This window comes from Hipposideros armiger, unplaced genomic scaffold (genome assembly GCF_001890085.2).
Source record: "Hipposideros armiger isolate ML-2016 unplaced genomic scaffold, ASM189008v1 scaffold_813, whole genome shotgun sequence".
NCBI classification, from domain to species: Eukaryota; Metazoa; Chordata; class Mammalia; order Chiroptera; family Hipposideridae; genus Hipposideros; species Hipposideros armiger.
The window spans coordinates 382,560-409,436 of NW_017732163.1; the positions used below are offsets into that span (position 1 = coordinate 382,560).

Sequence of the window (26,877 nt, forward strand, 5' to 3'; positions counted from 1 at the left end):
AAAACGACAGCAACTTGTCTGTTCCCCTTTCCCCAATTCCCCAGCACTGTTCCCATCCCCCCAATTCCCCAATAAAAAAAAATCTTTAAAAAAAAAAAAAGTGTCACCTCATTGTCCTGTTGCTGAGTATGAAAAGCCAGCCATCATTCATAACATTATTCCTGCCTGTAATTTGTTTGGATACTTTCCAGGTTGGTTGTTTTTTTTTTTAATCTTTGGGTTTCAGCTTGTCATAATGTTGTGTTCAGGTGTGGTTTCCTTTGTATTTATCCTGCTTGGGGCTTTATGACATTCTTGAATGTGGAATTATCTATTTTTCACCAAATTTGGGAAATTTCTGGATATTATTCAAACAGGTTTTCTATTTCATTCCTTTTCCTCCCTTTTTGTAATTCTAATTACATTTGATAGACCTTTTGATATTATCACACATCACTGAAGCACTATCCACTTTTTTCAATCCTTTCTTCTCTGTATTTTAATGTATCCATGTTGTATCTATAATGTATCTTCACTGACTTTTCCGCTATCTCCAATTCACTGTTAAACCTATCCAGTTAATTTTTACTTCCAAATATTGTATTTCTAATTTTTACAAATCCCATTTCCAAATTTTTTTTATTCTTTGGCTGAAATCCCCATCTGCTCATTCATTAATCCTATTTTCCTTTTTATCTTTGGAATAATTATAATAGCTACTTTAACTTTCTTGTTTGCTAACATCAATATCTGGATTATTTTAGGATTTGTCTCAGTTGCTTTTTGTCTTGAATGTGGCTTATGTTTTGATTTTCATAAACCTAATAACTTTTACTGCATTCTATATGTTGTGAATAATTAATACATTGTAGAGACTGTTAACACCCCCGTGAATACTGACTTTTGTTTTAGTAGGCAGTTCACTTGGTTGAACTCAATCTCCAAAGTGTCTCTCCTGAGATAGGTAGAAGTTGAAGCCTTTACTCTGTTCTATCAGCCTTAGCTGGAATGCTTGGAGTTTGTCCAATACTTGCATATATACGGGATTAGTCAGAAATTTTGGACTTTAAGTGCTGGTGAAGGCTTAAAGAAAAGTGAGAAAAACCTTATCAGAAATGGGTTCTTGTTAAGTAGTGGCAGAATGTTCAGCAACCTATTATTTGTAGTTAGTGTTGAAAATAGAACTGGGTGATCTAGCTAAGGAGACTTGCACCAATTTTTTTTTTTTTTTACTGCTTATAGAAACATGCAAAAGGAGAGATAAAAAAAAATTTGAGGAAAAGGCTGTTAACAAGTAATGATCTCATGGTTTTGAAAATCCGTAGCCTCTACTAATGGCAGATGATGCTAAAATCAATAAAAGGCTTCTAGGCAAAGACAAAATCCAGAGTACTGCTAGGAAACTGTCTTGAGAAAAGTAAAGGAGTCTGTAAAATATTCTGTTAGAACATCAGAAAAATCAAAGCTGGTGTCTCCAACTACTATTTAATCACACAAAGGCTCTGGAAAGAAATTAAAGAGGACATTCACAGATACTTTGATTAAAATGACAAGGCATCTAAGAAGCTTACCTCAATGAGATTCACGGCTGTGGCTTTTGTCCAATGAGATTCACATGAAGTCCATACCATTTTCAAGAGAATTAGCTCAGCAGAAAACTTCCAACTTGGAGTGACAAGGACAGAAACTACAAAATGAAGAGACCACTGGATTCCCAAAATTTGAATGTCAGTCAGCAAAATTAGAAAACTACTGAACATCAAACATATGGCAAAACCAAGAGGCCAGAGGGTGGAGAATTATTTCTAGGCCTTGGGACCTAATCAAGGACTTTTCAAACATTTTTCTGGCCAGATTTCAGAATTGCTGTGCACCACTGACTTCATTCTGCTGGCTGAGGGTGGGGTAGATAATTTTTTCTTTATTTCCAAAGTTCTACAAATCAAGTATCTACAGCTAATGAGCCTCATCAGTATCTAGATCTGATTTAATGGACAATATTCTTCACTTTGAGCTAATGCTGAGACGAGACTTAGGGAGAGCCCTGGAAGGGGGTGAGTATATGTTGCATGTGGACGGGACACGAATCATTAAGGACCACAGGGCAGACAATAATAGGCAGCCATTAAGATGGTTCCCCCAATGATTCCTGCCTGCTTTTACTCATCTCTTTCGTAATCCTTTCCCCTTAGAAGTGAGATGGGTCTACTGACCCACTTCTAATGAACCAAATACAAAGATCAAAGGATGTCACTTATAATATTAGGTTACAAAAGACTCTGACTTCCATCTTGGGTACTCTGTCTTGCCTGCTCAGTTTCAAGAAAGCCAACTGCCGCGCTGTGAGCTGCCCATGTGGAAAGAAATTGATGTCCCCAGCCAAGTCATTGAGGATCCTGGATGAGCCAGTTTAGTTGAGTGAGTTTGGAAGATGATTCTCCTCCAACAAAAACTTCAGGTGACTACAGCCTAGTGAGAGACCCTGGAAACCAGAGGCACCCAGCTAAGCCATACTGGAATTCCTTACACTGAGAAATTGTGATGATAAATGTGTTTGTTTTAAACCACTAAGCTTTAGGGTAAATTGTTACACTATAACTAACTAACATACCATCACAGTTCTTACTCCATAATCAGTGAGTTAAAATAGGGATTCTATCAGTAGTCAAAGATACCATGTTGATTAGAATTATAATAGCTGCTATTACGATTAAAACCTAAGTGTTATTACCTTAATACATATAGGTTTTTCACTCATATATACTCCATTGCTATCCCTGGGTGACTGACTGATGGGTTTTCTCCAAGTAGTGGTTTATGACCCAGAGTTCTTCCATCTCGTAGCTTTGCCATTCTATACAATTAACAGTCTTCTTTTCCCAGCTGGACAGTATCAACTCTTCTTAATAACCGAGCCTCGAGTGACATGTCACCCCTATTCAAACCACACTGAAGAAAATTAATGTAATAGCCACAACTAGAAGCAGTAGTGGCTGACTAATGTAGGTGGTGGTGTCTGGACAGTCACGTTCCAGAATCAATTCCAGACAACAGAAAAGAAAGCATAAACTTTGGTGGTCATCTAGTCATATTATACATAGAATTAACAAATACATACTCAAGACCTTGGAAAATAACCACAGTGTGGGTTTGTGGTCACTGGACCTGCTATATGCTACATTACATAAGAATTCCCCCATAAGCTCTCACTCTACATAAAGTCAAGTCTTTTAGGAATTCCAGTGGAAACGTTCACAGTGATTTTAATTACAATCATTCAAGAATGCTCAGGGGCCGGCCGAGTGGTGCATTGGTTAAGAGCTGGCTTGGGATGCCAGCTCTGAGCAGCAGGCCCCCAGTTCGGATCCCACATGGGGGCCAGTGACACTGCCCTCTACAACTAAGATGGTGAACAACTCGACCTGGAGCTGGGCTGCTGTGAGTCGCCGGTGACGACATAGGCTGCAGCCCCTGCTGCAGTGGGTTGCAATGGGCTACCGTGTGTAGCCAGCAGCCGGTGTGAGCTGCCAAGAGCCGCTGTGAGCAGCCATCCAGAGGCCGGCAACTGATCTGCCTCACCCAGGAGGAGCACAATGATAATACCAACATGGGCCAGTGAAGCGATGTCCTCCACAACTAGACTGAAGAACAGAAGGACAGCAGCTTGTCTGTTCCCCTTCCCCGATTCCCCAACGCTGTTCCCCTCCCCCAATTCCCCAATAAAATCTTTAAAAAAAAAAAAAAAAGGAATGCTCAGTTCCCTTTCTATGGACTCAAGTCAATGTGGGACTTCGATACCATGCCATGGAGTGTTTTTAATTAAAACAGAACCCAGGTGTAGTTTCAACCATTAGGATCAATTACTAAGTACAATGGAAATATCAATTATCAGAACATTCTTGGAGTTCTGAGGTTTATTATGGCCATTCAGTTTCTTCTCATGGTTAACTATGGCCCCATAATTCAGCTACTACACATCACATAGTTCAATACACTTTCCAAATGCAATTGCTCTCATTATTCTTAGTACCTAGAGGACAAGACATAAGAAAAAATTTAAGATGCTGGTGTGTCTTTCATGTCAAGAAAACATGTTAAGGCTGCTACTAGACCCTGACAGGGGACCTTGCAAAAGATGAGCCAGGGGCATAGACTTAAATCATCCAATCTACCATCATGAACTCTTGTCCTTATATATCATGCATAGTAATTCCTAACCCTCAAAACACATTTCCAAAAACATTATCTACATTTTTGATGGTATAATTAGTAAAGGATATTAAGTATTTCGGGATGAGATTAATCTCTTCCTTATCTTTCTGTCTTTCAAACTGTAGGTCATATTGAACTCAGATTTTGGTTATTAAGTAATAATGGTGAGACTAGAAGATCTGACTCAAAAATTAAGAGTCACAGGGAGGTTTGTAAGAGTAGTAACTCTTAAGGTTTGAGTTAAAAGTTTTGAGATGCTTGAATCCTTCGTGACAGCCCCATCCCAGTAACATGGATTCAAATCTCTCCCAAGACTTCAATTTCATTTAAGAGAAGTAGCAAGGCTAAAAATTCAATGAAGCCTCATAGCTCAGCCACTAACTGGATCTGCTGTTGCATCTGGCTTCCAGCAATGGCAGCCCCATGATCAGAAGTAACATGATTCCCAACACACTAAGAAAAAAGCCCTGTTTCAATTTCTTGCTTCAAGTCAAAATTTCAAGTGGACTTTTACTTGTAATTATCTAATTTCATTATGAAGAAGCATCACTTATACTTTTTGAACTAGCAGTTCTCATCATCTCTAGTTTTTGGTAAGAGGATCCAGCCCCTAATGCAAAACAGGCTTATGACTCTGTTATACCATGAAAAATCTTTTCTAGTACAAAACAGGATTACAAGTTTCTCTGTCTTTTGATCTATCTCATTAAAAAAAAAATCAATCCTTAACACTCTGCTTCTCTCCAGTCTGACAACCACTCTGGTATGAATTCCTATATGGGCTAGTTTCCTATAGTTGAAACATGATGACTCTTACTTAAAATTAGAAGTTAAATATTGGAAGAATACCAGGCCCCTTGCAGATTTAAAGGATGGAACAAAGCTAGAATGTGAGAAAGAAGAAATTATTTTAATGGATCAGAGTGATAGGTAGAGAGGCAGAAATCTATAGGCTGCTGCCAAAGGATGACTCAATTCCAACTACTTCCAGTCCAGGAGTGACATTCCACATACAGCTGGTACAATAAGAACGCCAACCAATCAAAATGAATACTGACTGAAAGAAAACACCCAGTAGGGACATACATAAAGCCATATATCAGCCCTGCTCCTGTCCCTGTACATCCAAACAAAATATAAAGAATGAAAAACCTGATTGGCTTAATTGGAGCCATGTGTGACTGGCAGTTCACCACAACAATATTGAATAAAGAAAGTGAAGGTGCCAATAAAGAGCTAGGAAAATCTGTGTGTTAAAGATGAACAGATTTCAACATACATACTGAAAAAAATATATATATATACACACACGCACATACATATTCAGGCAAAGATATATAAATATAGTCAATATTAATTTTGACTATAACTACAAGATTATTTTACAGATAGGTTTTGCAAATCACATATTTCATTTATATACTATGGATGGACAACTCTCCATAGAAGCATATATAGAGCTTAACTTCTTTCTACTGACTGGACAACACAGTACTGAATAATCACAATTTAATTAATCTGCTTGGAAGAAAACTGAAATTCTATTTGTCATAATTAAAACAACTCTGCAATAAACATTTACATCTACCTACTTATTCCAATGGGATAAAACCCCTAGATCTAGAATTACTGCTTCAAAAGAAATGCACGTTGATAATGTTGATAGGTCATGCCGCAATGCTTTCCAAAAAGGTACAAGACAAATTTACACTGCTAATGATGAACAAGTACCTTTTGTCCCACACTGATGCCAGTATCGGATATTATCCCAATTTTAGATTTTAATTCATCTAAGAGCCAAGAAAACTTGTTTTAATTTGTAATTTTCTGATTAGTGAGGTCAAGAATGTCACAAAATTTTCTTCATTTATTTGAATTCTTCAACTGTGACAGGCCTGCTGTTATGCACTGTCACTTTTTTCCCACTACTTTATGTGTAATAGCACTTTGTTCCTAAATGACTATTTTTTCATATGTTATATGTATTTTCTGTCAATTGTCTTTTACATCTTTTTAGTGCCTTTTATCATGCCAAAGTTTTAAATCTTTGTATAGGCCAACTTACTCTCTTCCTTATGTCTTCTAGGACTCCATGTCCTACTTAGTAAATCCAACTGTGGTATATACAGTTACATTAAATTTCTCTGCAAGGTGTAAATGTGTTTTTTTGGGGCGGAGGAGGGGTTGGGTGGAGTGGACAACCAACTGTTAAAACATCATTTCCCCCAAAATAAAAAGCCAGTCTTTTTATTTACCAAAATCTCAACTATAAAGAAACCTACTTCAAAAATGTCCTTCTATGCTCACCAAAGTATCCCTCATGCTGTTTAAACTAAAACTGTCAAAGTAAACATATCCTACTCGGACTCTGTTGTGAAAGACGATTTAGAAACATTTTAATAGTACTGAGTATTTCATCTAGAAAAATATCTTATTTCTCCTATTTGTTATTGTTTAAAATGGTTTGATAATTTCCTTTCACCTCTTGTCATAAATCACTTGACAGTTTTTCTTGTTGACGTTGAGAGTTGTATTACCCTCATATAAATAATTAGAACCTTTTGTATACGCTTCTGTGCACTAGAGTAGGGGTGGGCAAACTTTTTCTATAAGAGGATAGTAAATATTCAAGGTTGTGCAGGCCACACTGTCTATTGCAGCTACTCATCTCTGATCTTGTGGAGTGAAAGCAGCCATAGGCAATATGTTAAAAAAAAATGAGTGTGGCCGTGTGTCAACGAAACTATTTACGGACACTGAAATTTAAATTTCATATAAAATTCATGTTGTCATAAAATATTCTCTTCACTTGTTCAAGCATTTAACCATTTTTTAAAAATTGAGATCATGGGTCATACAAAAACAGTCAGTGAGACTGGCCATGAGTCAGTTTGCTGACCCCTACTCTCTCGATGAGCATACATCAGGTTGATGGTTCCTTGGAAGTTTAACAGAATTCACTCATAAGTCCAGGTGACTTTAAATAGATAAAATCTTGCAAATTTTCTAATTCTTGAGTAACATGTTTGTAGTTTTAAGTTTACGCATATAAATCTTGCATTTTCCTCTGTGTCAGTTCTTTTGTTCCAGGTGGTCTATTCATCCATCTTGTCTACATACTTTCTAAGACAGTCAGAGGTATAGTTGAATTTTCTCATCAACAAGGTCACATCGCCTTACATTATATGCAGATAAAATAGAAAGCCACAACACTAACTCAACATGATGGAATCAAGTTTCAAACCAACACAAGCACACCTTCACTGACTACCTTGAAACTTTTGTCCCTGATTTAAATCCTGGTTTCTCCTGGCCTTGTTCTAGGCACCATTTTTATTCAGAGCTAACTACATTACGTAATGCTTCAACGTCCCCAGAGAGCTAAAGTTACCGAACAGTTAGTGTGGATGAGGTAGTTTTAAGAGCATCTGAGGTATTAACCAGTTTAAGGATGCCAATTCAAGTTCTGACATGACTGAATGAATTACATTTACACTTAAAAAAAATGTCCTACTGACTGCCATGTGAAGAACAAACTTGTAAAGGACAAAAACAATAGAGCAGAGAGACCAGTTTTAAAACTATTGTAGTAGTCTAACTGAAATAATAATATTGAGACTATGGTGATGGGAGTGAGGATGGATTCCAGAAAAATTTGGGGAACAGATCCACAGGACTTGATGTGGAAGGTAAAGAGGGACGTGTCGATGGCTCTCCAGTATGAATCCGCTGATGAGCAAAGAGTGTGCTCTGCCTGATGACTTTCCTGCTTTTCTTATAGTTATAGGACCTCTCTCCAGTATGCACTCTTTTATGTTGATTAAGGTGTCCAATTTGTATGAAGGTTTTCCTACATTCCTTGCATTCATATGGTTTCCTTCCAGAATGAATCCTCTGATGAACACTAAGGGATTGACGATGGCTAAAGGCTTTGCCACATGCACTACACTCATAAGGTTTCTCTCCAGTGTGACTCCTGCGATGACAAATAAGGGATGACTTTGTTTTGAATGCCTTCCCACATTCAATACATTCATAAGGCCTTTGGCCCGTGTGAAGCCTCTGATGCTGAGTGCAGGATGAGTTATCACCAAAGGCCTTTCCACATTCAATGCATTTATAGGGTTTCTCTCCAGTATGCACTCTCTGATGTTGAATGAGGTGTGTGGTCTGGCTGAAGGCTTTGCCACATTCCTTACACTCATAAGGTTTCTCTCCAGTATGAGTTTTCTGATGCTGTGCAAGGTGAGCCTTTTGGGTAAAGGCTTTACTACAAACCTTACATTCATAAGGTTTCTCTCCAGTATGAATTCTCTGATGAGTGGCCAGCTGTGAACTGATGCTGAAGGATTTGCCACATTCCCCACATTCAAACGGTTTCTCTCCAGTATGAATTCTCAAATGACTAGCAAGGTGTATATTCTGCCTAAAAGCTTTCCCACATTCTTTGCACTTAAAAGGTTTCTCTCCAGAATGCACTCTTTGATGCTGAGTGAGTGATGCATGATGGCTGAAGGCTTTTCTACAAACATCACATTCATATGGTTTCTCTCCAGTATGAATCCTTTGATGGACAGTAAGTGATGAGCCGTACCTAAAGGATTTGTCACATACATCACATTTGTAGGGTTTCTCTCCAGTATGGATTCTCCTGTGTTGATTAAGTCCTATGTGATCACTGAAGGCTTTCCCACAGTCGACACAATCAAAGGGTTTCTCCCCAGTGTGATAATATCTCCAGTGACGAATAAGGGATGTGTTTTGTATGAAGGCTTTTCCACATTCAATACATTCATAGGGCTTCTTTCCAGTGTGACATCTCTGATGTCGAGCAAAGGAGGAGCCATCGCTGAAGGCCTTTCCACAATCGTTACATTTATAGGGCTTCTCCCCAGTATGAATTCTCTGGTGAACGGTAAGGGAGGAGCTCTGGGTAAAAGTTTTCTTACATTCAATACATTTGAAAAGTTTTTTTCCTGCATAGATTCCTGTATGTTTTATAACCAGTGAATTTTGGGGGAAACTTTTCTTAACTGAATCACGATTATGAACTCTCTCTTCTGAAACGTCCAAAGGGAACCATCTTCCAGATTTGGTATATATATGCTCTCTTTCTTTAGAGAAGGCTTTGTTATTAGTGATTGTCTCTTGCCTGAATTGTGTCTCCTGATCTATCAGCTTCCTTTCAAACACACCCTCAGAATCCCAATTTTCTCTGCAAGTGGAACACTCCAAATTAGTGTTTAAAGTTCTGTCTGTTACCACTTCAGCAAATAAATCCTGCTTTGGAAATAATTCCTGGGTCTCATGTACAGATTGTTGGCCTGAAACATATCAAGAAAACAAATATGTCCTTTATCATGTACTAGAAAAAAAGGAATCTGCTAAAAGGAAAACTGTGAATGAATTCACTACATGGCGAATTAAACCACATAAATTATGCATTTCTAAAAGCTAATGCATTTAAACATGCAGCCTATGATGTTTGTAAAAAGACCCCAGACTGAATTCACACATGAACCTTAGGAGACAGGGGTAGAAAAATATATATGTGGAATCAGTTACATATCAGAGGATTAAGGAGTTGGAAAAATGTTATACAATCATACCAACTAAAAATACAGGCTATGACATCCATTGACTTAACCTCACTCTATCCACCCTGCTTTGAATGTCAGAGCTGTCATCATGTCACAATAGTTGTTCCAAGAAATATGCCAAAGCACAAAAAAGACACTGTAGTCTACAGCATTCATCAGAATTGTCTAAAAGCCAGTCATTCTCCTACAACCAGAAAATGGTATTTCTGTAAACCATATTTTGAGAAATGTCAACAAAAGTTACATTGCCAATTGATGGCCAAAGCTCAGTAGTCACATAAAATCAATGTTACATTTACCTGCTTGCTTCCACAAGCCTGACAAAATCCTTACTTTTCTGGCCATTTATTTAGGATAGGGCCTTGCAATTTAAGTTCTCATTTTGAAGCAACTGTTGTTATAATAATGGTTATTACTAATATTATGTTTAATATGCTCATATACACTACTAAACAAGAACATGTCTTACCTCAGACTTTAAGTTTATTGAAAGAAGTAAATATGCCTGGATCCTTTTGCTACATCACTTCGCATAAACCAAAAATCATGCATGTATATAGTTATAACTCAATAAATATACATAGATAAAATTAGGATTGGGGAGATGATGCAGGGAGACAAATGTCTGGAAAAAGATGATCTTAAATAAAGGAAAAGGAGAAACTCTTTTTTTAAATGACAACTAAACATTGAAAGCTTTCTTTCTTAGACCAGTAACAAAACAGGGATGCCTGCTTTCACAACTTCTATTCTACACTGTTGTAGAAGTACTACCCAGAGAAATTAGAAATAGAAATAAAAGGCATCCAAGTTAGAAAGGAAGAAGTAAAACTATATTTGAAGGTGACGTGATCCAATATACAGAAAACCCTAAAAATCCACAAGTATTAGTGCTAATAAGTTAATTCATCAAAATAGCAGGATATAAGATCAACACAGAAAACTCAGCTGTACTTATTATATATACACTGGGAATGAAAAATCTAAAATGAAAATTATGAAAACAATTCCATGAAAAATAGCATTAAAAGAAATTATTGAGGAATAATTGTACCCAAGGATGTGCAAGATTGTATGCTGAAAACTACCAAACACTGCTGAATGAAATTAAGAAGACCTAAATAAATGGAAAGACATCCTATGTTCATGGATAGGAAGACTTATCAGTGTGTTCAAAGATAGGAAGAGAGTAAGAAAGAAGTAACAGAAACAAGACAAAACAAATTTGTTATTTGGTACAAATGGGAATAATACATCTATTAATAAAAAAAAGAAGTATGAATGAAACAAAAAGTGAACAAAATAAATGCTTCTGTAAATGAAGATATCACCCAATTTAAACTATTATGTAGCAAGAAACATTGTGCAAACTTACAGGCCACACGAAACTGGGAAAAAATGTGTCACATTCATGAAACAGGATTTATATTCATACTACATAAAGGCAAGGAAATAAGACTCAATAGAAAATTGGGTGATGAATATAAAGTCACCATTAACAGAGTATGAACTCTAACTGGATCTAAATGCATATATCCTCAACATCACAAGTATCTGAGAAATTAAACAAAACTCAATTTTCACCCAAAAGCTTGGCAAAAATAAAACAAATAATATTGATGAAGATATCTAGAAAACAGGTTTCTTACATATTGTTCACCAAGGATATAGCACCATGTCCATAAAACTTTAAAAATATGTACATTTTGATCATGCAAAGAGGTATGTACTAACAGGACCAGTGTTTATTATAGGTAAAAACTGGAAGATTTAAATGTTTAGATGCCCTCAACAGTAAGTCCGCTAAGTAAATTACAGTTTATCCATATATTGTAATACTAGAAAGTCATTAAAAAAATAAAGCAAAACTATATGTATTAAGTTTCTAAAGACACAAATAAAGGGAGAAATTTTTATATATGACAATTTAAAAAGGTCTAATTAAAACAAAAACTTATTACCATATATGAAAAACAGTTTGAGACAATACATCAGACAGTCACTGGGACTGTTAAGAAAACATTTAAGACATGAACAGAGAAATGGGTATAAATGATAAATACTTTACAAAAGGATAAAGAGAATAACCACATTTAGGGAAAGTATTCAACCACGTTCATAAGAAAAAAATATAACTAGGCTATGATCTTTTGCCAAATAAGCAAACATCTTCATCAAAATACCTAATGCTATGAGAACGCAATTAAACCCATACATTTTGTCATCGCTGGAGCTGGTAAAAGCAAAGCAAACTTTCAGAGCCTAGCAGATGTTCATATTCAGGGACACGGCAATCCCCAAAATGCATAGTTTTCACTTACTTATATAAAGGTATCTATTCTAAGGGTATTTTTCATACTAATAAATGTGAATTAACCTAACTGAATATGTACAACATGAAACGCATACGATAAACATCTGCATGTGTGACTGATTCTACACTATAATTCCTACTTTTAAAAATGTGTTTATCGTGACTTGTAAGGGATCTAAAATTGCCTTGTTAACATACTGTGCTTATGGGTTATGATTTTCTACTCTTTTTCCAGGCAGATGACAGGATTACAGTTTCCACAAACCATTATTTTTGAAAGAAATTTCTTCTCTTTCCTTTGTGTATCAAAGGAGGAAGAGACCCTCCATTTCTTGGGATCCAACTTCTGCCCATCCTGTCCAATTGTAACCAGGACGCTACTGGGAACCTTGCCTTTCGCCTCAGTAACGCCCCACTGGAAACTACAAACTACCTCATGCAAGTTACCCACGCACACATCTTCACCCATTAGAGGATTACTAAATGGTTTACAACACGTGCGCATATTTCCTTTCTCCAGTCACCTACCAGCGCCAAGTAGAGCGGCGCCCTAGTGACTTTTGATTCATGGTTCTTACAGAAATGGGTGCACAGTGAAGTGAACAGGCCATTTGATCACGGAAGGGGAAACCTTTGGAAGACAGCAAAGGATTGCACTGGGTCGGGAAAGGTCACTTAAGGAACCAAGGGCTGATGCATATCAAGTGCAGAAACAGGGGCAGCAGTACCCGGAGTGACTATCGCTAGAGGGAAAGGAGCCCAGGAGCAGGAGAGAGGAATTCTGAAAGCCCTAACCTCAATTTTGTCTCCAGACTGAGAGGACTTGGTAGTTTTCTCCTGGACATGTGCAAGGACTTGGTCTCAGGAAAAGCTATGCCCTGACCTGCGGTGGGATTTCCATGCCAGGCCTCCCGTGCTCACCTGAGAACAGGGCTCCTGTCAGCTCTCTCTTCACCAGCCAGGGCTCCTTCCCTTGCTCCAGTAAAGAAACCAAACCTGGCTCAGGCACACAGCGTCCTACGTGTGGGAAAGACATGGGGTTCTGTCATGCTCCTGGTACTCTGAACCAAGAACCAGTTTCTTGGCTTTGAGAGATGAGTGATATTACAGAAAGGAGCAGAAAGAAAAGTGAGAAGACTCCAAAAGACAGCAAAGGAAATGCTTCAAGCCTAATGAAGATACCAACTTTCAACTCTACAAATGGCAAGCTCTGATCTTAGGACGCAGGAGCAAAAATTCAGCCCAAGACTTGAGAACCACACACACACACACACACACACACACACACACACACACACACACACACACAGAGGTACAAATACACAGAAACACATAGACACAGACACAGACACAGACACACACACACAGAGGTACAGATACACAGAAACACATACACACAAACTTCAAAACTGAGGAAAGATAAATTCAGATTTGGGACAGGGACACTCTTACCTACTGACCCCAGGTCGTGGTTCTCCCACATCACATTCTTACAGAAACTCTTCTGAGCTGGGTCTAACTGCTGGGAGAGGTCTATGGCCATATTCGCAATGGTCACCAAGCCCTAAAATGGCACAATCACGTTTTTTGATAACACCATGCTCGTGAACCTGCAATGGCTCTGACGGGGTGGGCTGTATCAACACACTGTGATGGAGGAACTCTGTACCAAGAATTGTCATGTAGGTTCTGAGAGATCCAGGTCACATAATGACTGGTCCCAGTTATAGCATATATGTTTGGGGAAAACAGAGAAAAATAGGAGGGCCTATTTTTGCCATGAAGAATCTAATTCTGTGGAGAATAGCCTCACACACAGTATGAATTATCTAATGTCGACTGAAGGCTTCCTCACGTTCATACGCATTATTTGATAAATCTATAGGGTTTTCCACTTGTTTGAAATCTCTGATGAAAAGGATGGGTTGAGAGCCTGTTCGAGGTTTTCTCACACATTACATGTCAAATGTTTCTGAATTAAACCAACTTGTGATTCATCACAACTGAATTTTCCCTGCTTTCCATGTGTGTAGCGTGGCTGCACAGTCTTCCCTCTGGGGAGGCCAGTGTGCGAAGGGGAACCTCTCCCATGCTTACTGTACCCATGGTCTCTTTCCTCAAGAAGAGTTTCTTAACAAAGGACACTGCGTCTTGCAGTTCGACTCCTGCCACCCTGTCTACTGAAACCGGGAGCCATTATCCGGGGTCCTGCCCTTGGCCTTGGCCTTGGGAACGCCCTACTGGAATTCTCGCACACTCTACCTCATGCAAGTTACCCATGCACAGGTCCTCTCCCTCCATTTCCCTCCTGACTTACCGGCTGCCTCCCAAACAGAGCCTCATAATCCCAGGGTCCTCCTAACACAGAGCGCTCCACTCTGCAACTGGTACGTGTCCCCACTAGCACTGCCTGGGACAATGTTTCTTCACAGAAATCCTGTGGAGGTACCTCCTTGGTCTCTGGCACAGCCTTCCAGCCTGAAAGGTATTAAGAAAGTAAATATCGCTTTTGTTATGCATTAGTAGGAAAAAGAACTTCCAAAATGTAATCAGTAAATTAATCAGAAAAGCATAATTTTCAGAAAGCTCCTTTGTGACTGACCAACCTCCCATTCCCCAATTTGTGTAGCTTTAACCCTCAATGATATGAGCTTTCTCATTTAAATGTTAGCCAAGCAGTGCACATTATGCTTTTAGCAGGAGACTGAAAAAGGAAATCGAAGATCAGATGAGAGAGCTCACTCAGATGTAAATCTAAGATAAAATATGGCTAATCAGACCAAGAGGAAGGGGAGACTGAAGAAGAAAACCCTTCCTAATCCTTACTTTAGCTTATTCAGTAAAATCCACTTTGACTCTTCTTCTATTTTATCCAGCAAAAATTTCTTCCCCAGTGCAGTATGCCTTTTTCATTACAAGGCTAACTAATAACAATGTGATTTAATAGGATGTTAAATGGAAAACATTCACAGAAATACATTCTAGTTTTCCTGTGCCATGTGACGACCCATGTGCACTGTTGTACTTTGTAACTGAATAACCTGCCCTGTTCTGTCAATACAAACTTTTCCTTTGAAGTATGATTTGAACAAAGAGGTCTTACAAAATTCTCAAGTCTTGAAATTCTTGCCATTTCCTATTATGGTAACCTTCAACAGAAATCTGTAATTATGATTCCTTGTCTTACTTGATTATAATTTGTTGTTCCGGAAATAATGCTGTGGTTTAAAGCTCTGTATTCCCAGTGGTATAAATATCATCGCAATATCTGCAAGAATATTCCATCAGATCAGAATCAGTGTTCTTTTCTTCTGAGAGCCAATAACCCTGTCTGCACCGTGAAGTCCACTTGAACCCCAAATCAATTATGGCTGAACCCAAACTCATCTCTTAAACTACCCCTCTCTTTTTCGAATTCCAAAGTTTCTGCTCAGGCTCCTTTCCCTGGCTTGAAACTGAGAATGAATTTTCTTTTTCCTCTTAAGACCTCATTTACACTTATCACACACAGAATAGCAGTTTATTTCGTTTATGTACAGGTATGTTTTATCTCCCCTATGAGATGCCTAATTCTTTTTTTTTGAATTTTTTTATTTTTTCAATTACAGCTGACATTCAGTATTATTTTATATTGGTTTCAGGTGAGATGATTAGTTATTCATTGTATCAACCAGCACCTGATGACCTTACTCAAAGTCTACAGTCAGTAAAAATGAATTAAAATAAGTCTGTAAATGTTACAAAATATAGTCATACCTCGGTTTGCTAGCACAATTTGTTCCAGAAATAAACTACTTGTCTTGCAAGACATTGCTCGTTTACCAATTTAAAAATGTATTATCAGGCTGGTGCAAAAGTAATTGCGGTTTTTGCCACTACAAGTACAAACTGCAATTACTTTTGCACCAACCTAACAGAAATGTTTGCTCAAGTTTTACGGAACACTCCCAAACCAAGTTACTCTCAATCCAAGGCTTTACTGCAGTCACAGGATATAAAGTACAGCACAGAGAATACCATCAATAATATGGTAATAACTATATAGTGCCAGGTGGGGACTAATCAGGGGAATCACTCTGTAAGGTACATAAATGTCTAACCACTATGCTATACATCTGAAACTAGTATAATACTGAATGTCATCCGTAGTTGAAAATTTAAAATTAAGAAAAAAAATGTTCATAAATCGGTGAATTAATCAAAGACAATAAAAAGGATATCAGAATTAGCCAAAGAGTTTTTTAAAAACGAGACGATTACGTAAGTCTGAGTGGCAAAGGGCCTGAGAAGCAGCTTGGAAAAAAATGGGGTCCACAGTAGAAGAACTGAAGTTATGTTTAGAGGGAGGGGAGCAATGTTGGAGAGAAGAGATGGGGGAGATGAAAACCTGGGGAGTCCATTCTCAAGAAAACTTAACTTGCCCTCCAGGCTCTTAGAAGAGTCTGCTGATGATCCTACAGGTCTGAGATGGCTGAGCTGTGACCAGCAGTGGCTTTACCCCACCTGGGTGCTCACCTGGGCAATGGCCTCTCATCAAGTTTCTCTTGGGCAACCAGGGCTCCTTCCTTTGTTCCAATGAGGAGATCATATCAGGCTTAGAGAAGCAAAGTCCTAAATACATAAAAAGAAACAGCAGGTGGTTGTGCTCTGGGTCTGTCCAGACTTGGAATACAGGCCTCCTAGCTCAAGGAGGGAGGGCTAGTTTGGGGCACGGTGCTAAAGGAGCGAGACTTCTGGGTTACAGTAGCGCACAGGTGTGGGAAGGGAGCCTTACCCAGCGAGACCAGGCTCCTGTAGTTCTCCAGCATCACATCTCTGTAAAGACCCCTCTGAGCAGGGTTCAGCCGCTCCCACTCCTCTTGGGAGAAATCCACGGCCACATCCCCAAATGTCACCAAGCTCTGAAAAGACAAAACCAAGTTCTTGTTCAACCAGTGCTCATGTCCCCTCACGACTGGGGGATTGTTCTGGACTGAACTGTGTCCCTCAAATTCATATGCTGAAGTCCTAACACCTGGTACCTCTGAATGTGACTGTATGTGCAGACAGGGCCTTGAAAGAGATAATAAAAAGTTAAATGAAATCATATGGGTGGGCCCTAATCCAATCTGATGGTGTCCTCATACAAGAGGCAGAAACACCAGGAATGAGGGAACACAGAGGAAAGACTACCTGAGGGCACAGCGAAAAGGCGGAGAACGGTCTGATGAGAAACCAAACATGCTGACACCTTGATCTTGAACTTCTAGCCACCAGCACTAAGAGAAAAGAAATCTCTGTTGTTTAGGCCCCCAGCCTGCAGTATTTTGTCATGGAAGCTCACACAAACTAACATTGTCTCTAGGATTACCTTCTCTTCATTGTGGATAAGGGATATACATGTAAGGAATAATACCCAGTGATTTGGAAGTTACTTAATTACTGGACAGCTGGCCTCATTATGTCATAAATGCCTAAGAGAAAAATATGGAAACAGCCCCTGCCTTTAGGGAACTGGCAATTCCATGCAGCGGAAAGGAGGGACACGCAACAAAAATATTTCACATCAATTAAAAATAATAAATGACAAAGGTAAATTGTTCCATGCACAATAGGTAGCAGAGCATTTTTTACCACGAGGACACCTAAGTGACCTGGCTCAGCGCAAGAATGGGGAAATAAACCTGGGCATGAACCTCAAAACATGAACATTACTAATCCCCAGAGGGGGCTCTAAAGATTTCTATTTGACTTGTAGTGTTCACCAGATATTGAGTGTTTATTAACAAACAAACAAACAAAACACTTGGTAATATCTGCAGGAAGAGCCAAGAGCTACTTAGTGAGCCTCGAGCCAAAGATGTGCTCCGGTAGCTACCTGAACAAGCTAAAGCAAATGCAGTCAGCTCACAACAGTAACCTTGCAACAGTAATGATGCAAGCTGCAGCATCTGGCATTGACAGCAGAGGAGCTGGTGTGCGGGCTGAGGAATTGGTGAAGAGTTCATCTTGCAGGAAAGAATCCCAACTCTCTGTGTGTTCATGCTGACTGACCTGTTATAGATCCGCACGTTACACCAGCAATTCGTTAAATGCCTTTGGTTTTGAAAACTGCAAGATTCAGCAGTGGAAATCTTCAAGTATAGTGAAACTGACATTCCAGTGCATGAGCTCAGTGAGATGAGCCAGACATAGAGACAAACACTGTATGATCTCACATGTAAAATCTAAAGTAATATCTCACAGAAGAGAAGGTAGAATGGTGGTTGCCAGGGGCCGGGGGAGGACAGGTGGGAGGTATGGACACAGGGCACAAACCTCCAGTTATGAGATGAATTAAGTTCTGGAGATCTTTACAGCACAGTGCTTATAGCAAACAACAGTGTACTGTATGCTTACAACTTGCAAGGAGGGGAGATCTTACTATCAAAAGTAATAATAATAACGGGTGGGAGGGAACTTTGGGAGGTGATGGATAAGTATGGTTTTGATGACATCCTCAAACTCATAGAGTTGTACACATTAAACAGTGCTGCTTTTTAACAGTCAATCATACATCAATAAAGTGGTTTAAAAATGAAATAAACAAAAAACATTTTAATGCAACAATGTTATGTTCGAAGATACAGGTGGTATCAGACACGTGCTACTTCCATGCTTCTGACCCAGTCAGAGAAGCACGGCTCTCACAGGCTCGTCTTACAGTTCTAACTGCATGCTCCTTGGTTGGCAAATCTCGCACTTATATTTTTCAAATATTTTTCAGATATTTTTTACCAATTACAGTGCCTTTTAAAACTCTTTACACTATCTGTACAGCATCTTTACAATAACTTTGTAATTCTGTTGATGTAAGAGAAAGTGACGCCCATTTTTCTAGCATTTGTAACCACTGTCATTGGTAGAAAACTAAAATGGGGGGGCTCCTAAAGAGAAGAATACCAGTTCAAATGTTTTCTTATACTTGGCAACTAGGCTCTTGTGGCTTCGATTATTTTTTTCTTAATAAGAAACGTGCTCTTCTCCACCTCTCTAACCCCATGCTCACGAGAGACCCACCATTAACTGTGTGTATCCTTCTCATTGCCAGTTCATGCAGACTGCCCGTCAATGCACAGAACCACTAACTCGTTTGCAAATATCTTTTGATGTAAATATAACAATTACAGCCCATGCACTTAGAATATTCCAGACGCACTTCTATATACTGACATATAAGTTTATTTCATCCCACAACAACCCCAACAGTTCTCGTTTTATAGATGAAGACACAGCTGGAACCTGCGTAAGATCACACAGCCCACTATGGAGCCAGAACTTGAACCTGGCAGCCTGGCTCCATGGTCCATGGTCTTCACCTTTACATCAAAGTTCAGCAGGGGCTTTCTGTGAAAGGCCAGAGAGTAACTATTTCAGGCTCTGTGGTCCACACAGCCTGTCACAACTGCTCTGCTCTACCAGTGAAGCAGACAATGTGTAAGCCAAGGAGTGGGCTATGCTCAAGCGGACTTGACTCATGAACATCAAAATGGGAATTTCATATAATTGCACATATCGTAAAATACCGTTCTCCTTTCGAAGATTGTCAACCATTGAAAAATGTAAAAACCATTTGCAGGGCCGGCCGAGTGGTGCGATGGTTAAGAACTGGCTTGGGACGCCAGAGTGCCCCGGTTCGGATCCCACATATGAGGGCCAGTGACACTGCCCTCCACAGCTAAGATGCTGAACAACAGCTCAACCTGGAGCTGGGCTGCTGTGAGTCGCCAGCGATGGCGTAGGCTGCAGCCCCTGTGGCAGTGGGTTGCCATGGGCTACCGTGTGTAGCCAGCAGCCAGCGTGAGTGGCCAGCAGCAGCAGTGAGCGGCCGTCCAGAAGCCGGCGACTGATGTGCCTCGCCCGGGAAGAGCGCAATGATGGTGCCAACTTGGGCCAGTGAAGCAACGTCCTCCACAACTAGACTGAAGACCAAAACGACAGCAACTCATCAAGGACAGCAACTTGTCTGTTCCCCTTCCCCAATTCCCCAGCACTGTTCCCATCCCCCCAATTCCCCAATAAAAATCTTAAAAAACAAACAAACAAACAAAAAAACCATTTGCAGCTCGTGAGTTATATACAAAGAGAGCTGGTGGGCCAGATGTGGCCCACAGGCCAGTGAGCCCACTCCAGTCCTACACCACGTGTTGTTTTGTAATGTTTATCACCTAAACAATAATGCTGATATGAGATGCTGAAAGCTAACACTGAGTTCTTACCACATGCCAGACACCTGACATGTATTAGCTTAATTAACCCCAATAAGAAGCACAAGGAAGGTAGTGTTATTATCCACATTTTTGCAGATGAAGAAAATGTGGTCATTTAAGTAGCCTTCAGGTTGCACAGCAACTAAATGCTAGAGCGAGTGTCTGAACCCAGGCAGTCTGGCTCACAGTCCACGCCTGTGACCATTATGCTACCAGGTTCCACTCTGACAACTGATAACACTTGCTATCCATTCTCCCTGATGGAGAAATAAGACCCACTAGACAACACGGCTTTCAAGGAAAACGAACTTCTTCTAACTGATGTCTAATCAACCCACTTCATTCAAGAGTCACAAAACACTTTCAAATGTGTAGGTCCTATTCTTATCCCTGTGGCTACCACGGAGATGTGGAGTTTTCCAGGTGGGTTTCACATCACACTACACCACAGAGAAAACATCCAGGTATAGAATCTGCTCCAAATGTAAGAATTCTATTTGGTGCTTTCACTCAATCTTAATAAAGATGAGACAGATATTAAAAACAAACCAACAAAAAACAAAAGCAACTCTATCCTTAGAGAAAAATACTTTGTATTAATATTTTAGAGGAAGAAATGAATGAAAAGCATGTTATGGGAAAACATGCATGAAAGAGGGTTTTACTGGTTCAATTTAATTTAGTTCATTTGAAAGCACACAAATGAAAAACTGGTAATACACTTTGGGGTTTTCTTTTTTGGTGAAGTTTACTTTTTTTTAAAACATGAATTCTAGCTTTTGAGGCCCTACTGTTGTTGTGTCCAAATATAATTTTAGAAGTATTCTGATTTCATGTAAGTTTGATAAACTTTAACCCACAAAGTAAGAAGCACTTCTGTGAATATATTCACAGCAAATAATTGGGGTAAATCACATTTTCAGATATGATTATTGTAATACTACATTAAAGCAAACATGGGCTACAAGAGAACTACAAGAGAACTTTCATCTAACAACTATTTTCTGTATCAGGCAGGGGCAAAACTGGCCAAAATCCCTACTGTGTGAGGTGTACTTTGCAAGAAGGGAATCAGACAAAAGAAAACCAGATAAATAAAGTACAGGATGCTGGAAAGCGCTAAGAGTTTAAAAAAGTAAAGCAAGGATGAGGCATTTAATGATCTGGGTGAAAGGCTCGGAATTTCAGACAGGGTGATCAAGAAGAGAAGGCAACATTGGAGAAAACAAAGTGAGTGACAGAACAGTGTAGCCATGTCAGAGCTACCAGGGGCCAGGTCACATTGGGCCTGTTGGAACAGAGGTCTGGCCTCCTTCAGGGCAGCCACTAGAGGGTTTTGAGCAGAGAGTGACAGAGCAGGTAGAACAGACCCCTCGGGCTGCTGTGTTGGGAAGCAACCTGGGGAGCATGAGTAGAAGCAGGTCACAGAGGAGTTGCCAAGGGGCCAAAGTGGTGGGCATGGTGATGCGCCTCAGATTCTGAATCCAATTTCAAATAGTACTGACAGGACTTGCACACAGACCACAAATACAGGAGGTGAGGGTATGAGAGGAGACAGGATGGCTCCGAGGTTTACGGCCACAGTAACTGAGAACACGAACCTGCTGTGGTGTGAGGCAAAGACAACTGTGGGAGAGGCTGGTTTTGGAGGGAATCTCAGGAATTTGGGTCTGGACATGGTAAGTTTCAGTTACCTATTCGCCATCCAAGTCAAGTTGGACACACAGGCCTAGAGCTTGGAGAGATTTGGGCCAGAAAAGAATTTGGGAGGAGCCAGCAAGTGGCTAGTTTTTCCTGACAAGAACAAAGGAAGGTATGCTGACAGATAAGAAGAGAGGTGAAAATAAAGCCCTGAAGCAAGCCTCCAGTTACTGGTCAGAGATGACCAGGAACCAGCTGTGAGAGCTGAGAGGAAAGCGAGAGGAGTGTGGCATCCTAGAAGTCAAGGAAAAAAAGGGTCCCATTGGAGGGCTAGGGATGATGCAGTTTAGGGGTTGGGCAGCCACCTGTTTTTGTAAATACGGTTTTATTGGAACACATCCCCACCACTCATTTAACGATCAGCTGTGCCTGCTTTAGCTCTAGGGGCAAAGGGGAGTAGCTGCAGAGACCTTACGGCCCGCAAAGCCTAAAACATTTCCTACCTAGCGTAATACCGTGAAAGCCTACCAAACCCTGAGCTAGTTCAAGTGCCAAACAGAGTAAAAAAAGACTGAGAACTGAGCACTGCATTTGGTAATGTGGGATCACTGGTGACCTCCTTAAAAGCAGTTTGGATGCGACAACTGGAACCTGGTTCATATATATATGAAACACAGCTGACAGAAACAAACAAAACTATTAGCATTTTAAGAAGCCATACAATCAAATGGGAAAAAGAAACCCTTTCACACTGCACTGAAAATGCTACCCTTCCCGTTTTGCCTACCAAACATCACCTCGCCCTTAAAAATAGGGCTCAAAAATCATCTTATGGTCAAACTCCATAACCTACCCCCAACGGCAGACAGAAGTCAAGGGCTCCTTCTAGCGTAGTCACAGTACTCAGCCGGACACTCACATTCTAAAACAATTTTGCTTCCATGTTTCCCACCAACAGGCTCTACGCTCCTTGCGAGCAGAGAATGGGGCTTAGCCATCTGCTTGTGCAGGGGCTGGCAGGATATGGATACCAAATAAACCCGGTACAGCACAAGGGGCTGTCATGTTTTCCCCAAAGAGTACCAATCCTCTCCATCAGAGTCCCTCGGATAAAGTGGCGCAGGGAGGAGCTGTATCACTTCACCTATGAAGAAGGAACACTGAACAGGATAAATAGGAAGCAGGGAGGGAGGCCCCAGTTATCCTTGTAGCCATCACTCACTAGAACATGAAGAAATGGGAACCATCTCCCAGAATAGGTCTCTTAAAATAAAAACTTGTAAGAAGATAAATATTATTGAGTCCTGAAAGGCAAGAGTGCATTTCAGAGAGGAGACAAGAAATGCCAACTCACCTGGGACATGGGTTGGGGTTCATTTTCCGTCCCTGCTGCCTCCTTCTTGTGCCTCCTCTCCTGGGGAAGGGCAGTGTCCCTGAAAGGCAGACCTGAGGGTCAGGTGGGGGGAAAAAGGAGTAGTTAGAGATCAGGTCTACATCGCACTCCAGAATCACCAGCTTTGAAACTCTCCCTTCCTGCTGCATCTTACTACAGCCATAAATCAGAAAGGGCTTCCACAGGTAGAGAATCTAACTCCGGCATGAGCAGGAAGAGGCCAGTTTTGAAGGGGAGCTGTCACTGGAGGGGGGAGGGTTTCCTTTCCCTGGGACCATGGAAATAGGGAATGTCTGGTTAGGGTGACCCTGGGCAAGTCCAGGTCCCTCCCTGCACCGCTGCTTGATGCTCTGACTCAAGTTCTACTTCCAGACTTTTGGATGTACCCGACCCACCAGTCCAGGAACCTGGGGACACCATTCACGAGCACCTGGGCCCAAAGCCTTTCTATCCCCTCACCCCGTGAGGGATGACTTCATCCCCGGCAACCCGCAAGGCCACTTGTCACCCTCACCTCTGTTCTCAAGCCCTGTGGTCACCGCTCTTCGCTGGCCTTTGGGGGTGAGGCCATTCTTTGAGCGCGGCCTTCCCGGACCACGGCGAACGAAAGCGTCCTGGGTCGCTGCAGTCTGGCCTCGACCCGCCCTGGGCTTTGTGCGAAGGGCGCCTCGCCGCGCCGGAGACCCCAGCTCGCGGGGCCCCACGCCTCCGGCTGCACTTGCTGACCCCCGCATGTCCCCGCTGTCGCACGGACACACCCGCCCACCTCGGGTACGCCCGACTTCCAGCGGTTCCGTCCCCACAGCGCACTAACGTGGGCGCCGAAACCACTATCGCACAGGGCCCACAAGAGCTGAGCAAAGCGTCGCCCCCGGAAGTGGGCGTGTTCTCCACAGCAGCCCCCTCTGGGAAACGTAGTCCCGGCCGGGGTCGCGAAGGAGTCGGGAGGAACGCGGACTGTGCAAGGAGGCAGGCCCGACTCGGCCCACACTGCGCTGGTCGGCGATGCCCCTGGCCGGTAAGTCCAAGTCTGACCAGAAATACAGGCCGCCCCGAGCGACAAAGCCACGTCCCCAGGGCTTCTGGGAGTCCGGCGCCAGGGTTGGAGCGCGCAGGCGCGGTTGCCAGGCGAGGCGGGGTCTTATGGCAAGGGGCGGGGCCGCAGGGAGGGTAGAGGACACTGGGCGGGGCAGGCAGAATGGTCGAGGGGGCTTCTCGCGGGTTGTCACAGCTTACCGAAAGGGGTACGCGCTGCGGGGAGCGTAAAGCAGGGCCTTGAGAGGGACCAGCTTGTGATTCTGGTGAGATGGTGTGTGTGTAAGCGAGTGTGCCTTCGTGTTTACGAAGCGCATCTTTGACCCTTTTCCCTGGATACTCAGGCCTCCCACACCTGCAATACCCATCCTCCAATGCTGCCCCTGCACTTGCAGACGTTGCTCCTGAACAATCTTTTTTTTTAAAGATTTTATTGGGGAGTTGGGGGAGGGGAACAGCGTTGGGGAATCGGGGAAGGGGAACAGACAAGTTGTTGTCGTTTTGTTCTTCAGTCTAGTTGTGGAGGATGTTGCTTCACTGGCCCATGTTGGTATTATCATTGCACTCTTCTCAGGTGAGGTAGATAGGTCACCGGCCACTTGATGGCCGCACACAGCGGCTCTTGGCAGCTTGCGCAGGCTGCCAGCCACTCAGGGTAGTTTATGGCAGCCCACTGCAGCTTCATTGCAGCCTATGCAGGTGCTGGTGACTCACAGTAGCCCAGCTCCTGGTTGAGCTGTTGTTCACCATCTTAGCTGTAGAGGGCGCAGCGTCACTGGCCCTAATGTGGGATCCGAACCGGGGCCCTGCTGCTCACAGCTGGTGTCCCAAGCCAACTCTTAAGCAATGCGCCACTCGGCCAATCCATCTCTCTCTTTTATTAATGATAATGTGGAATTACTTATTGACGTCTAAATAATCCATAACTTGTTACATTTAAAAAACCAAATTATAAAATAGTATAGTATGATCTCATTTTAATAAAAATAGCTAGTATACAGATACATTGATCAAAAGGTTAATAGTGGTAGGATTATGGATTATTTTATTTTCTTTGCAACTCTCTAATTAACTGAATTTTTACAATAATAACACTCATTTGTCACAAACTTTTTTCATCCAGGCTGGCTCATTTGTGTCATCCACTGGTCATCTCAGGAGAGTGGCCCAACCTCTGTCACAAATACCACCCCTCCTGACCTTAAAAAATCTCCTGCATAACATTCATCATTATCCGAAGTTAGCTGACATTTTATTCATTTACAAGTATATATCACAGGGGTGCCAGGGTGGGAAATCTGTTAATGAAAGTCACCACCATTTATAAAGGTGAAAAAAAATCCTCTAGTCATCTCAATACATGAGGAAAACGCATCTGATAAAATCTAATACACATCTCTGATTTAAGAAAAAGAAATGCTTTGTAAACTAGGAATGGTCAATAATTTCCTTACCTGAATAAAAATTTAGAATAAAATTGTTCTAAACCTCAAACACTTTCATTCTGCTTTGGTTAAAATTATGCTTTTTCAGGTTCAGGGCAGAAAGAGAAGGTTGCTATAGGTAGTTCTAGGTAGTTCTATGAATGGAAACAAACAAAATAAACTTTGTCTTTTATTGTAAAGAATATTTACTCACCATTTACCATAAATGTAAAAAGGGGGGGAAAAAGTCTTACCCCAAGTCTTGCTTGGGTTCAACTTTTACGAACCTACCTGAAAGGCAGTAGTGATAAATTTGACTTCATCAAACTGAAATACTCAGTACATGAAATAAATATATTTTTAAAATCAGTGAAGCTATAATATTGATAGGCTAAATGGGAAACTGGTTAACTTTCATCCATGGCCATCTCAGGCAAGACAGCATTAGCTGGCATCGTTTCTTAATGTTTCTTAGGGGCTCACAGTTATAAAACCCCAAATTATCCCACAAATCCTCATTCCAATAGCTACCATACCAACTGCTCCTAATTAATATCAAATATTTTACTTAAGAAACCTGCCCAAACTGTGATATTTAGCAACGACAGCCGTATAGCTACGAGTCTTGACTATGTTATAAAAATGGCTTGTGTTGGACTGGCCGAGTGGTGCGACGATTTGAGAACTGGCTTGGGACGCCAGAGGGCCCCGGTTCAGATCCCACATATGAGGGCCAGTGACACTGCCCTCCACAGCTAAGATGCTGAACAACAGCTCAACCTGGAGCTGGGCTGCCCTGAGTCACTGGCAACGGCTAGGCTGCAGCCCCTTGTGGCAGTGGGTTGCCATGGGCTACCGTATGTAGCCAGCAGCCAGCGTGAGCAGCCAGCAGCCGCCATGAGCGGCCATCCAGAAGCCGGCGACTAATCTGCCTCACCTGGGAAGAGCCCAATGATGGTGCCAACTTGGGCCAGTGAAGCAACGAAGCAACGTCCTCCACAACGAGACTGAAGAACAAAACGACAGCAACTTGTCTGTTCCCCTTCCCCCA

The 26,877-nt window shown here is 41.4% G+C and overlaps 1 protein-coding gene across 5 annotated transcripts in view; it reads right to left on the bottom strand.

The window, feature by feature from the left end:
• LOC109374336 (zinc finger protein 470) overlaps positions 1 to 24,428 on the bottom strand; it is a 73,799-nt gene extending 49,371 nt beyond the window's left edge. For 3 of the 5 annotated variants that reach the window (XM_019628861.1, XM_019628850.1, XM_019628849.1), the window contains exons 1-8: positions 23,882 to 24,428; positions 23,329 to 23,420; positions 16,880 to 17,006; positions 16,621 to 16,716; positions 14,423 to 14,583; positions 13,558 to 13,669; positions 13,027 to 13,122; positions 1,551 to 1,666 (exon numbers count right to left, since the gene is read on the bottom strand). In XM_019628861.1, coding sequence (XP_019484406.1) covers positions 1,551 to 1,666; positions 13,027 to 13,122; positions 13,558 to 13,669; positions 14,423 to 14,583; positions 16,621 to 16,716; positions 16,880 to 17,006; positions 23,329 to 23,420; positions 23,882 to 24,101 — 1,020 coding nt within the window. In that variant the 5' untranslated portion in view covers positions 24,102 to 24,428. Of the gene's footprint in view, positions 1 to 1,550; positions 1,667 to 5,082; positions 9,516 to 13,026; positions 13,123 to 13,557; positions 13,670 to 14,422; positions 14,584 to 16,620; positions 16,717 to 16,879; positions 17,007 to 23,328; positions 23,421 to 23,881 lie in introns of those variants that run through there. The other 2 variants (XM_019628851.1, XM_019628852.1) reach the window with 2 other exon arrangements.
• Between the last annotated feature and the right edge of the window lie 2,449 nt (positions 24,429 to 26,877).